Source organism: Ruditapes philippinarum, unplaced genomic scaffold, assembly GCF_026571515.1.
Source record: "Ruditapes philippinarum isolate M1 unplaced genomic scaffold, ASM2657151v2 ctg2407_1_1_1_1, whole genome shotgun sequence".
NCBI lineage: Eukaryota > Metazoa > Mollusca > Bivalvia > Venerida > Veneridae > Ruditapes > Ruditapes philippinarum.
Genome location: NW_026859341.1, coordinates 49,148 through 63,283, shown reverse-complemented (window position 1 = coordinate 63,283; position 14,136 = coordinate 49,148). Strand labels below are relative to the sequence as shown.

The 14,136-nt window shown below is 32.7% G+C and overlaps 1 protein-coding gene and 1 non-coding gene across 2 annotated transcripts in view; one reads left to right on the top strand and one right to left on the bottom strand.

Moving 5' to 3' along the window:
- LOC132756133 (extracellular matrix-binding protein ebh-like) overlaps positions 1–7,687 on the top strand; it is a gene marked incomplete at its 5' end in the record, with an annotated part of 41,113 nt that extends 33,426 nt beyond the window's left edge. Inside the window, 7 exon segments of the mRNA XM_060747132.1 lie at positions 53–199; positions 748–866; positions 2,447–2,570; positions 2,980–3,043; positions 3,442–3,499; positions 4,037–4,057; positions 4,737–7,687. Coding sequence (XP_060603115.1) covers positions 53–199; positions 748–866; positions 2,447–2,570; positions 2,980–3,043; positions 3,442–3,499; positions 4,037–4,057; positions 4,737–4,755 — 552 coding nt within the window.
- A 2,290-nt stretch (positions 7,688–9,977) lies between these two features.
- Positions 9,978–10,060, bottom strand: Trnal-uaa (transfer RNA leucine (anticodon UAA)). The gene has a single exon. It is a non-coding gene; the product is annotated as a tRNA-Leu (tRNA).
- Positions 10,061–14,136: the final 4,076 nt, after the last annotated feature.

Below are 14,136 nucleotides of genomic sequence, written 5' to 3'. Positions count from 1 at the left end.
GCCTATCAGTGGCATAAATGTTTGTAAAATTGTGTTGATTGTCATTGTTCAGATGAGTCAGTTGGCGGAGGATAGAAGTTTCTTGAATGTACAACTTGGTAACCTGTCTAAATCATTACGTGAAAAGGAGCAAGAATTACCCTTTGTACAACAACAGTACAGGAATCTATACCAGTCATACACTGCTTTACAAGCTAAGGTATGTACAGAAACAATTAGTATAATGACTTTGTATTGATATGATGTCAAATGTTATATGAAATTCTAACACAACTTGCATTTTTCCCCTATATTGAATATAGAAGAACCCAAAGTGTGTGTTATGATGCAATAAAATTACTGTTGACATTCTATATTTAGACATGTGACGTAATCATTATACATGTGAAGTAACAACTAAAAATGCAACACGCTGAAAATAAGTACGGAAATAATACGCAATTTAGCTTAATATCGGGCACGCACACATTTATTTGTTGATGTTGTGTTAGAATCTAAATAATATATCCAAATCTGTGATTTTATCGCTTGAAAAAATCACTCGCATCTGAACACCAAACAGTGATTTTTTTGAGTAATAATATCACTGTTTGGGATATATTATCTCTTAAATATAAATGTCAATATTGAAAACTTACATTTTAATAGTTGGAATGATAGAAATTTTTAGTACTTAAATTATTTTAATGAGAGAGCACAAAAGCAAAATGTACATGTAGTTTATAGTAGTGTATGTTTGTATTGTAGACTGCAGAGCTGGAGAAGAGAGTTATTGTAGATTTTATCCAGAGATCTCCTGCCCCTTCATCTGGGTCAGTTACACCTGTAGAAGGTCAACCTTCAAGGTCACATGAACTAAAGAAGAGGTATGATGGTTGAAAAATGATGTGTATATCTTTAAGGATTTATATAATGAACATGAAAGACGGAGATCTGTGATATAGAAAGCTTTGTATTTTTGCCATTCTCTAAGTTTAAATTATTATACCCCCACAAACAAAGTTTAGGGGGGGTATATAGGAGTCAGCTTGTCGGTCGGTCGGTCCGTCCGTCGGTCGGTCCACCTTCATGGTTTCCGGACGATAACTTGAGCTAGGAATGAGATATTCCAATCAAACTTGGTGTACAGCAAGCTTGTATGAATACCTGGGTTGGTATTGCATATGGACCCCCTGGGGTCAAAGACTAGGTCACCGTTACTAAAAATAGAAAAATGGTTTCCGGACGATAACTTGAGCTAGGAATGAGATATTCCAATCAAACTTGGTGTACAGCAAGCTTGTATGAATACCTGGGTTGGTATTGCATATGGACACCCTGGGGTCAAAGACTAGGTCACCGTTACTAAAAATAGAAAAATGGTTTCCGGACGATAACTTGAGCTAGGAATGAGATATTCCAATCAAACTTGGTGTACAGCAAGCTTGTATGAATACCTGGGTTGGTATTGCATATGGACCCCCTGGGGTCAAAGACTAGGTCACCGTTACTAAAAATAGAAAAATGGTTTCCGGACGATAACTTGAGCTAGGAATGAGATAAAGCAAGCTTTCTTGAAGACCTGGTTGATGTTGCAATTCTTTGTACTCATTTTAATCTTCATAAATGATAGTTCAACTTCAAACTATTGTTCACACCACTTATTTTTCAAACGTAATGGTTGCTTGTGGGGGTATTAATCACCTTCAGTGATAGCTCTAGTTATATTTAAAGAAAAGGTATGATAGTTGCAGATATGAATAAACATAAAGAAGAAGGTCTGTATTTAAGAAGTTTAAAAGAATTATCATCAAAACGTGTCATTTTAAAATGTGGTGATAAGTGTTAATTAACCTGGTTAAAGGACATGAAGCACATAATTATATAACATAAGATTCAAAACTTTATTTTCTGAATATATACAATTGAAGAGACTATATGTAAAAAGAAATCAAGTTGTCAAAAAATCTTACTACGACTTAGATGATTGTGTAAGGGTAGTTTTCAATGGTGCTGAAGGTATTTAGGAAAGTGCTTCTATCTTTTTGTATTGATATTTAAAAGTGCCTAGCCGAGTGGTTAAAGTTGTTGACTTGAAACTGCTGTCACTGCTCTGGGTTGAAATCCAGCAAAGGGCTTTGGATTATAGGCAGCTATCTTGCTAGCTTAGGATGCATTGGTGGCTTTACTCTGGTTCTTGCTCCTGCTTGAAATTGTGCACGGAGAAGAACTTGAAGTCTTCCTCCACCAGTAAAGCTAGGAAGTCACCATTTAAACTTTTAAAAAGTGTTTATGTGACTTAAGTCCCCCACACCCACCCATAAAAAACGTATTGATTCTTAACAGTAGCAGTTTATCACTACTTGTACATAATTTGTTTTACTAAACAACATAGATTGAATTGATTACCAGATATATATAAATATATGGTAGATATTAATAATTTATCACATTTTTGTTACATCAGATTGGAAGCTACAGTAAATGAGCAGCAGAAGTTGAAACAGACAAACGCTGAACTAGAGCATAAAACTCGTCAGTTAGAACAAGTTCTAGAAATAACATTACAAGATAGACTGGGGGAGGCTGAGGTAAGTTCGTCTTTAACATTTCATATTTCCTGACAGGTGTGATATTGTTATTAACATTTTATTGTATTGTTGTGTTGGTTCTTCTTGTGTGGTAATTTAATGTAAATAACTATATTAACTAACTGCTCACATAAAGTGTCTGTTGAATAATGGGAACATATCTTTATTTATTAGTCTGTAATAAACTGTTTAAAGATTTTCAAGATTTGGAGAGTAAATTAACTATTAGCCTTATAACCAGTTAGGTCAGGCTGCTTATCTATACAGTCTGACCAGGCTCTACACTGTTGGCTTACTAAAGTTTCATCTTAATATTGTCAAAATTGATAATGGACATTTCCAAAAATGGATGTATTATCAGATGTTGTTGACAAGGTTATATCTCAGAGTTTTATGATATATTTTACAGTTACTGCAGCTAGATAGAGGTGAGAATGAGGATCCTGTAGGCAGAGTGACAGATTTACAACTTAGTAAGTACAGTATATATAACTTGGCTATCTCTGTAACTCTGCTTGCCAAAATTATTTGGGATAGTTTCTTGACTCAAATTTAAAGAAAATTATTGTTGATGTTGTACATATGTTAAAGAAATTGACAAATTTATAAATTTATTAGTAACAACATGTACTAGCTTCAATTTACCTATTGATGTTATTTTACATATTTGTAAATTTTACTAAACATGGACTGCTAAATGTCTCTCAGATGTTGATTTATCTTGAACATTATGCATATATTTGCAATGTTAGCATAGACACTTGCAAAGTCGATGTCAATAACTGTTATCAATAACTCGCACATATATATATCAAAAATTGTCTTTTCTGTAAGACATTTCAAATAAACATTTGTAATATAATAATTTCAGTGAGGGATGCTAACAGTAGCTATCTTGGACGATTACAAAGATGGATGAGTTTACAAACGTAAGTTCTCATTAATAGATACATATACAACACCAATGTATGATATATACATGTATATATGATATAGAGAAAATATTGTTTAATTTAGCTAAATGATTGTGGTTCTTCTACTCACTCAGTCATGACTCTAGTTTATCACTTAGTTAATGTTTTATGCAAGTTTTATCTTCACATCCTCGAAATGTTTTCACTTGCGGCTTTCTACATATCTATGAGATCATGATAGACCACAAAATTTTCTACATGACCCCTATTATCAACCACTGACAGAAATCAAGTGCCCAGTTCATATGACAGCTTTTGATATATATTTGATAAAAAACAGGTAGAAAATAAAAATAAAATGCTATGATATCATGATAACAAATTAGATAGTGGTTGCAGCTTATGTGAAGATTTGAAACTTCTGTATTTACCCAGTTGCTACATGCTAGTGGTAGATCTTTATTATGAATCATAAGCTAATGTAGGAGAAATAGGAGAAATGCCTATTTTTTTCAGTAATGTATATTTATTTTCTCTCATTTATATTTTCAGGGCAGGTCCACCTACCCATGTGTAAGTATAGACAACTATAGAGGGTCTGTTTTGTTTTAATTTTGATAGATAACATGATAATAATTTGTTGAAAAACAAAATGCTTATTGACATTCTTTTGAACTTGCAGTCTACTTATTAAGCTTAATATGGGAAATTTTATTTTTTGTCATACTTATATATCATTATATATCATTGTATATCATTATTCACTGACAGCAACATGCGTAGAAGTTACAAATATTGCTTAGTTACAAATATTGCTGCCTTTCATAATACATTGTACTTGGATCATTAAATGCATGTGAAGATGTCACTGAAATATAGATCATAGGAGATGCTTCTCCAAAATTACAGATATTAAAGTATCTACCAAACATAAGTTGCAGTACTATGCAGTTTAATTCAAAGAATTGGTTTATACAGTTCTTATTTTAGTTCGATTGTGTAGGAAGCTATAAGCTTATAAACACACTTTCGAATCTGATCCTGGAACCAACCAGTACTGAGCAATGAGTGTAAAGTTTCTTGCTACAGGAAACGACTTGCCCCGGACGGGGTTTGAACCCATGTGTCTGGCGGTCATTTGATTACTAGTCTGAATATTATTAACCACTTGGCCATACCGCCACTTAGAATATATAGCATTGATCAGCATTTTAGAGCATAATTAATTAAACATTTTTCTGTATATTTACAGTGAGAGACCTGTACAGTAAGAGATAATACACACTCAGACAGAGTAATGTTTAACTACCTAGAGTCAACTGTCTGTATCAAATACAGATTCACAGAGTCAACTGATCTACAGTTGATGACATAATGACATCACACATGTATATTCATGAGGAGGTGGGAATTCGCTTAATTAATTTGCATAATTATACATGGACAGAGTATATGCATATGTGAAAATTAAGAACATTTTGTTATCTTATGCAGACACAATATTTATTGTGTTGATAAAGCAGGTATAACCTGTCACAATTTTCGTGATTGACACTGCTTATGTCAGGAAAAAGGGATATATTTATTCAGTTAATGTTAATAGTTATGGACTCTGAATGATACTTTTTTCAAATACATAATAATAAAGCTACACGTGCTTAATAAGTTAGTAGTGGGGAGAATTGTAATTATATTATATTACAGTTCTTGCATAATAATAACAATAGGCATATCTGATTGTCATCTGCAGTACAAATTAGGTGTGTTTAGGATATGATTGAAACAAGACAAAAATCTATGCAATATGCTATGTTATTTTGTCTGAATGGAAAATTTGATTAAATTGTAAATATGGGGAAAGTTTAGGTAAAGAATTTATATTATTATTGATGATTCAATAGATTGTTAATGCCATGATAGAAAAGACATTGAAAATGGCGTGTAAATAATTGTGCCGAGTCACAACAAAACCAACATAGTGCGTTTGGGATCAGCATGGATCCAGACCAGCCTGCGCATCCGCCCAGTGTGATCAGGATCCATGCTGTTCGCTATCAGTTTCTCTACTTTAAAAGAGTTGGTAAGCGAACAGCATGGATCCTGATCAGACTGCGCGGATGCGCAGGATGGTCTGGATCCATGCTGGTCGCAAACGCACTATGTTGGTTTTGTCGTGATGCAGCTCATATACTTTTGTTATGTGTTCAAAATTTTATTTGTTGTCTTGCATGAAGCATTTTGAAGTACATGTACATACCAAGTTTGCTGTATTATGGAGTTGTTTTTATTGATTTTATAGATCTTTCATGGACAAGATTGTTTTTTATTTTGTTTTATTTACAATTGGCTTATTTGGAGAATTTATGTTTTTGCAGGCATTCCTCATTTAAAAGCAGTATCATTTCATTGAAACAATGTTTGATATTGTTTATGTGTAAATTATGTGTAAAAATATATAATATATTAATTTAAAAGTATTTTGGTTTGAATATTTTATTTTTGAAGTCGTAATTTGGATTTATGATGTGGCCTCAATGCTTTCACTATTTATTTTGTTGATTCTTTCTTAAATAATCATTGAGGTTTCTATGGTAACAGAGTTGTTTTATGTCTAACACAGCGAAATTTATGTACATATGTTGACTTTTTCCCCCCATTATTATTAAGATATATGATCACCTATATCTCAGCCAGTGTGTTCGGCATTGTGAGATGTGTTTTAAGTTATCTTTTATTGACCTTTTTGTTATTAATGGCAGTCAATGCTTGTGTATTTTGTTATTATGTAAATACAGTTATGTTATTATGTATATACAGTTAGTTCAATAATTGTGATACGATGTTGTACATTCCTTTATCTTAAAATCTTAATGTTCATATCTACAGTACAGTATACAGATAAATGGTATTGATTATTAAATTATAAATATCTATCTAGGAATTAAATTCATGTGTCCTTGACCCTTTTTATTTGCTTACCAGTAATGTAATTTAATCGAAGATGAGTTTTCTAGCATTGATTTGAAAGTGAATGATGCATTGATATTAGGATATTACTTTTGTACCATATCTTAAGAACTATTTTGGACGTTTTTTTTATTAAATATCAACTATGTACATTGTACATGTATAGTCCTGTTTTCACATATCATTTGTCAAGTTGTAGTGCTCTTGAGTGGAATTTCACTATTTGTTTAAATTCCCTGCTGTATTTTATGATCGTGTGTGTAAAATTAAGACCAGTTATCTTGATGAAGTTAAAACTGAGTTTTGTCAGCCTAAATGGTGTTGGTGTTGTATAATTGGCAGATTCTACTCGGCTTTTAATGGTGATAGGGATATATATACTGTTGCCAACTTTGTTCAGTTTACTTGTAAATAATTGTTTTTGTTCAGAACAGATTAAGTTCATTGCTTTTGACATGTTACAAGTTATGGCGTAATTTTTAGTACCATCATGAATTATTGGTGTTCTGTGTGTGTGCATATGCAAAATAATAGTGATTCTTTTAGTTGGTTGTTTAATATTGTAGAATTATGCTGCTAATTGATGCATAACATCAGAAATAGGCTAACCATGCCAAATTATGTTTCTATTAGTACAGATACAGTAGCAGACAAGAGTACATGTAGATCTAGTTTAAGATGAGAACAGATTTACTGGTACCATATAATTATTATTATCTGATACCTGTTTGTTTTACTTGCATGGTAAAACAGGGAAACTTTTATTGTTATTAAATTACAATGTTGTGATGGGTATATTATGTTATTATAGGCTCAATTTACAAACAAATGTTTCCTAGATTAATGGTTAGTGATTATGTATCCTCACTCTACCAAAATAAATGTATTATTTTATAATATATACCTTCTAGTTTCAAAAACAGAAATATTTATTTTAGATTTTCCATTTAAAATTCATTTTTTTATTTACTTTGTTGATATATTAAGTTTATTTTTTCTTTGATAATCTTTTTCTAGATTTAGAAAAAATTTTCTTACAATAATAATAAATTAATAATATAATAATTATAATATAAGATCATATGAGTATTAGATTACTATCTTAGCCAGTGACCTGAGAAACATTGTTTATTGTTTTATTAGCCTTATTTATTTTAACGGCCATATTGCAAATAAATTGTATTTGAAATGATGGTGGCAATGTCATTAATGACAAATAAAAGATCTATTTATTTATATTTGCTGTTTTGTTTCTTTGAACTCATTTTAGATTTATTTCTTTTATACCTCAAGTACCAGTTCAGGAGATTACATTGTGTATAAATGAGAGGAACATGTTATTATTGCATATGATATAACTTTGTTTATCCAGTTATTCTACTTTCCAAGGAAGTATAAAGAGATACAGATTATCTCCCCTTCAATTACATTGTGCTGAAGCTTGTCAGTCTAAAGACCATTTTGTCTCTAATCAATAACCCATTTGATAAACTATGATCTACAATGATGATTGCCCAGTGAGTAAAACATAAGTGCAATTGTGCAAACTTTGAAGGTTGTTCAACACAGTTTAATTTAACAAGGTGATGTGCAGAACCCATGGCAGCACTGATTCGAGGTCAAGAGTCAAATATCCAACAATTTCATGGCAGCTCAATAAGTACAATACCCCTTTAAAGATTTTCATTAAACTTAGTTCATATGTTAACCTCAAAGAGATGATGTGCAGAACCCATGTCACCATTGTGCTGGCTCAAGGTTAACCTTGAAGGTCCAGACAATATTTTGCCTGCTCTATAAATCCTATATACCTTGAAAGTAATGCATCATTTCTTAAAACTTGGCTGAAATGTTCACCTCAAGAAGGTGATGTGCAGAACCCTTGCTCAGCTTCAATGTCAAATAACAGGCAATTTTATTTTCACTCTAAGAATTCCTATATCCCTTGAAGAATTTCTTCAAACTGTTCAAATATTCACCTCAGCAAGGCAATGTGCAAAACTTATTCCCCTGTTGTGCAGTCTAAAAGGTCACCCTTGAAGGCCAATATCGGACAACTTTGTGTCTGTTCTTTTAATTATATTCCCCTTGAGGCATTTTCTTCAAACTTGACTCAAATGTTCACCTTAACAAGACCTTGTGCAAAACCCATCCTGCCACTGTGCCAGTCAGGGTCACCTGTAAAGATCAAGATTGAATATTTTGTATCTGCACTTTTAAGTTAGACTGCACTTTTTCTTCAAACTAAAATTAACTCAAATTATTTCTTTCTAAAACAATGAATTGATGAATTATATTACATAATATCCTGCATCATAGAGATCAGGTAGGGGTATTTGTCAATCCTGTGGCAGCTCTAAATTATAAATTGGTTTGTAGGCAATTCAAACCATACAGGTATATAATCTAATAAATTTAGCAATGAATGTAATGAAAGGAACATGAGATTCTATAGATCTACCCAACACAATACCTTCTACATAACACCACATTAGAAACAGTTCCATCTGCAAAATACCTTAGCATTACAATATCAAATGATCTAACATGGAACAAACACATAAACAACATCACAACAAAGGCAAATCAAACACTTGGTTTTCTACGCCGAAACATCAAGGTTCACTCAGAAAGGTTAAAGTCAACTGCATACAAGACACTTGTCAGGCCCCAGCTCGAGTTTAGCTCCACGGTCTGGTCCCCCTACACAGGAACTCTCATTGACCAGATAGAGTCCGTCCAGAGAAGGGCTGCTAGGTGGGTCAAACATGACTTTGGCCGTATGTCAAGTGTCACCGACATGTTGACTTCCCTTCAATGGAGGCGCCTTGACCTACGGCGTATTGACCAACGCCTGGTCATGTTTCACAACATCTTGCATGACCAGGTGGCTATCCCTTTCCCAAAATATATCGTCCCTCTTACAAGATCATTAAGAACATCCCATCCCCATGCATTCCAACAACTGTTACAAGTCCAAACTAAAACTGATTACTATAAATATTCATTTTTCACCAAGAACAATAGTCCACTGGAATGCTTTACCACCTGATATCATGAACTTGTCTGGCCCCGAGTTCAGTCTGGCTGTAAGCCGGATTGAACATACGTCTCCCTAAAATACCTTCTCTATTTTTAACCTGTTTTTAACAATATACTCATTTCCATTACTTTTATATTCTTTTATTTCAGCTCTTTTACTAACATTCTTGTCAGTTGACGCGCGTCAAGTCTAGGTCCCCAGCAGGGGTTTGACTATATGGAAGATAGATAGATAGTTATAACTGTTATCAGTCAACAAAAATTTTCACTGACAAGCTTATATTGTCACACAGTTTTAATTGCTGTGATTGTATATTCCAAACATTTAGCATGACTAATAATCAAAATATATTCAGTGAAATGGGCATGTTTGTTACAACAAAATGAACTGCCTTGCTTTTATAGAGAAATGAAATGGTAGGCTAAGTGTGAGTTAAACAAACATTTCAATAATAAAAAAAATGAAAAATATTAAATAAAAAACTAGTACGGGTGGGGTTCGAACCCACGCGGACATTCGTCCATTGGAACTTAAGTCCAACGCCTTAACCACTCGGCCACCGTACTACATGACAAATGAGGCGCAAAGTAAATTATTAAAGCAAGCACCTGCGTGTATAACGTTGACGTTTGTTCATGATTTGAAAACAATTTTATTCTTCAAGGCTAACGCATTTCTTTTATCTCATTAAACCAATATAAAACTCTACTGTAATAACAAAGTTATTTTAATACCTTGTTATAGATTAAAATTTATGCTTGAATATCCGTAGTGACGTATCTAAACGGATGTAAACAACGATCGGTATCCAAGATGGCGGCGACCATGTCTTTTTTATTTCAATTTTTACTTTAAACCGTTTCCAATTAAAACTTTACATCTGCGACAATTTATGAAAAGTGTTTTTGTTAATATTTAGAATTACCTTTGTACTAGAATGTTTTTGTCAAATTACACAAATTGATTATCTCGAATTTTGTGGAAACATCTTGTTTTTATCACACAAGTGACAAGATAACTTTGAGTAAAAGAAGACTTTATTATATGAATGAAAAAAAAAATTAGATATCTATGAATCATAGAGCTATAATCGATGTTTAGCCTAATGGGGAATTGCATATCGTGCATCAAACAGAAGCGTCAGCCCAAAAGGTATTGATATTTGATTTTCAAATTTTTTGAATTCATCTGTTCATTATTCATTGAGACACGGATTTATATTACAAGGATCGGACACTTTCGTTTAGCTTAATGTCCCGTCGCGCGCATGCGCGGAATCGGATAAAGGTGGACAGAACGAGATGGCGGAACGTGCGGAGTACGAAATATGACAGATTTTCACCGGAGTATCAGGCCCGTCGTCACGATTTTGTGATTGGTTCGGCCAATTTGGTTGGTTTTAGTCAGAATCTAGGGGGGTACGGGGGCATGCTCCCCCGGAAATTTTTTTATTCTAGGATGCTCTCAGGGGCGTTTTCCCGTATATTTGGCACAGTTTACAGCCTGCCGCTAGTACATGTTATAGTAATATGTCAACGATTTTTTAAAAATTTACAGATATTTAAAAGTGCGTCGTAAGTTTTAAGGGTGAAATTTAAGGTTCGGACGGACAGGTGTACATAAAAGATGAATACATGTAATTGATATTTGGCAAATGAAAAATAAACAATAACTGATGTTGTTATAATTCTTTAGATGCATTTTTATCTGATAATTATAAATAAACAAATACAAGAAATATTACAGTAGGCCTACGTGGATTATTGTTTAACATAAATCACACAATGATTTTAGCTTAAATAACAATCGATGATGGAAGAATAGTACATTACGAGTCAACAATAACCACTTTTTGTTTAGCAGTAACTTGTATTTTGTTCACAATAATCTTACTCATTTTATGTAAATTTTCCAAAAACACATCGCCGTTGTTCTCTGGTGGTAATGAACTCATCGGCAATTATACATGTAAGCTGAGTGAATCTGTCCTGTACTTACGAATATGTAACACCATTACTTAGATTGTTCAAACATACTTGAGGCATTGTCGATCTCAGGTATGTCTTTATTCTTCTGAGCGCCGAGAATGTCCTATCACTGGTAACATATTGACATAGTGTCAAATTGCTAATCAGCGATGCATGTTTTTCTATCTTTTTTTACTCATTTTTGGCCAAAATATTGGTCCGGCCAAGGCCGGACCGGCCGGACCATCGACGACGGCCATGAGTATGTGGTGTTATTGCAGCTTTGTGAAAAATTATACACATATGAATGTATTGATACAGTATCATTTTGTGTCGCTAAAGTATTATTATATGAAAATATGCTGATCGAACGCTGCAACGCTTAGTTAAAAAGTACCTAATTTAAAAAATATTCGCCTATTGTTTAGGCATACTCTCTACACTTCGCCGCCCTTTTACTTCAAGCACGAATTATTACCGCGATTCAGAATAAGATAATTATTTTTTACATGGTTTAATGATGGCATTGCAAAAAAACGTTTCTTGATTGCTAAAAAACTTTTAAAGAAATTCATGTTTGAAATGTGTCTTTATTTCTGTGAATTATTTCCAAATGATTTGTACATTTTTTATTTGATTACCTGTATATTAGTATAAATATAGTAAATATTCTACTATTAAGTGTATTAAATATATTTTCAGATCATTCTAGACAAGCATTCCTATATAGATGAATTCATTAGATTGGCAAGGTATTCGAAGAAACTTTTATTGGCATACTGATAGAGAACAGCTGTTTTATAATATTATTTTTTATTTTGAAACATAATTTTTTCATAGATATCCTAAATAATTCACGTCAAATGATTTATTTATCACATGTTTATTTTCATCATTTTTCAGAGAAAGGACTATACAAATTTAGTTGTATATTTTCAATTTCATTTATAAATGTTAATAAAGAAAATAGATTTACATTGTATTTATATATATCCTCTTCAGAATCATTTTCTTACCACATATGCCATGAACTGTAGTTAAAGACCGCGCATATACAAAATATACATTCAAATTATATTTGTTTTTGAAGATTGAGTGTTGCAATTATCACATGTAACCTGGTAATGAAAGTTTGGAAATAAAGTTTTTTAATTATCACTTACCCCCCTTCAAAAGTAATTAAACTTGAAAGAAATTTAAGTGATGTGTAAAAAATAATCAACAGTTACTTTTATTTCGCAAAATACTGACTCAAACTGTAAAGATTTTTATTGTTTTTCTAGCGTTACATTAAAAAGTATAATAAATATCTTTCTACAGGCATTCAAATAAAAGAATAATTAAAATATACGGATTAAAATATACGAGTGACATTAAAAAGGCCGGAATCGAGACAGCCACACGAGAGAACTTTACTGTTACGATGGTTGTCTACTTCACTGCACCGACATTTGAAAACAGATTTACAAAAAACAATAATGATATAAATGATGAATGAAATTTAAATATTCTATGAATATGGCAATATTGACAATCTCGGCAATATTTTGTACTAAAAAATGAATACATTTTCTTCACGTGTAAAGGCCGCAATACATTACCCGTAAAACAATTGTGCGTTAATAAATTTGACTACATAACCCAACAAATCTTAAATATTGCATCTTTGATCATCTGTGAATAACTTACATCGGCTTCATTTTTGTTTTGAAACTGAAAGTATTATGGTACCGTAATAATAAATTTCAAATACCTGCTTTTTATATAAAAAAATGTAAATTTACCGCGGATTTCGTCAAGTTAATTTTTTAACCGTCGTTGCGGACAGATAAACTGTACCTTTAAAAAATAAATTAGATATTTGAATTAACCAAGTATTTTTCTTCAAAATAAACTTTAAATTTCCAAAATCGGATAATAAATGAAAAAGCTATATGGTATTTTGTAAAGTAGGTATCCGTTGCGAACGGGCATTTACGCTTCGCGCCGGTAAATTATCGATCGATGTACCTTTATCGGGTGCACGACAAGATATTAAGCATTTATATAGGGTTAACTGGGAGTGTCCGATCCCTGTAATATAAATCCGTGATTGAGAATTCTTTTCAGTTACTGCACGAGTCAGTGTACCCGGTCTCACACAGGACCCGGTTTCGCACACTTTCCTGTTTTTCGTTTTTTCGTCAATATTTAAGTGATTTCGCTGATTTTTCGTTTGTGTCAGTGATTTTTTTACCTCTGCAGTCTGAGTCCAGAACTCAAGGAATTTGCTGTCAGACTTTCCGAAATACGCTGGTCCGATGGACATGTCCGATAAATTTTGATTAGGTCCGACAATTTTTTATTCTGGATCTGTCCGACTGTCCCGCTTTTATCAAAGTAGCATGTATACAAAATGGCATCGCTAAAGGTGCAAAACGTGGGAAAAAACAAATATCTTCGTCAGCGGAGCCTGAGTACAGCAGTAAAAGGATGAAAAGAATAGATTTGAGACAAAATTTAATGAAAAATGGAAGCAGGACCATGAATCGTTGGTGTATGACAGGGAGGAGATGAAAACGAGCTGTACGGACTGTGCCAATTTTTACGGCGAAAAAATTAAAGCCTAAAACTTAGTAAAAGTGTCTTAGAAATACAAACACAAGTTTTCCTTTGATTTTGATTAATTTTATTCG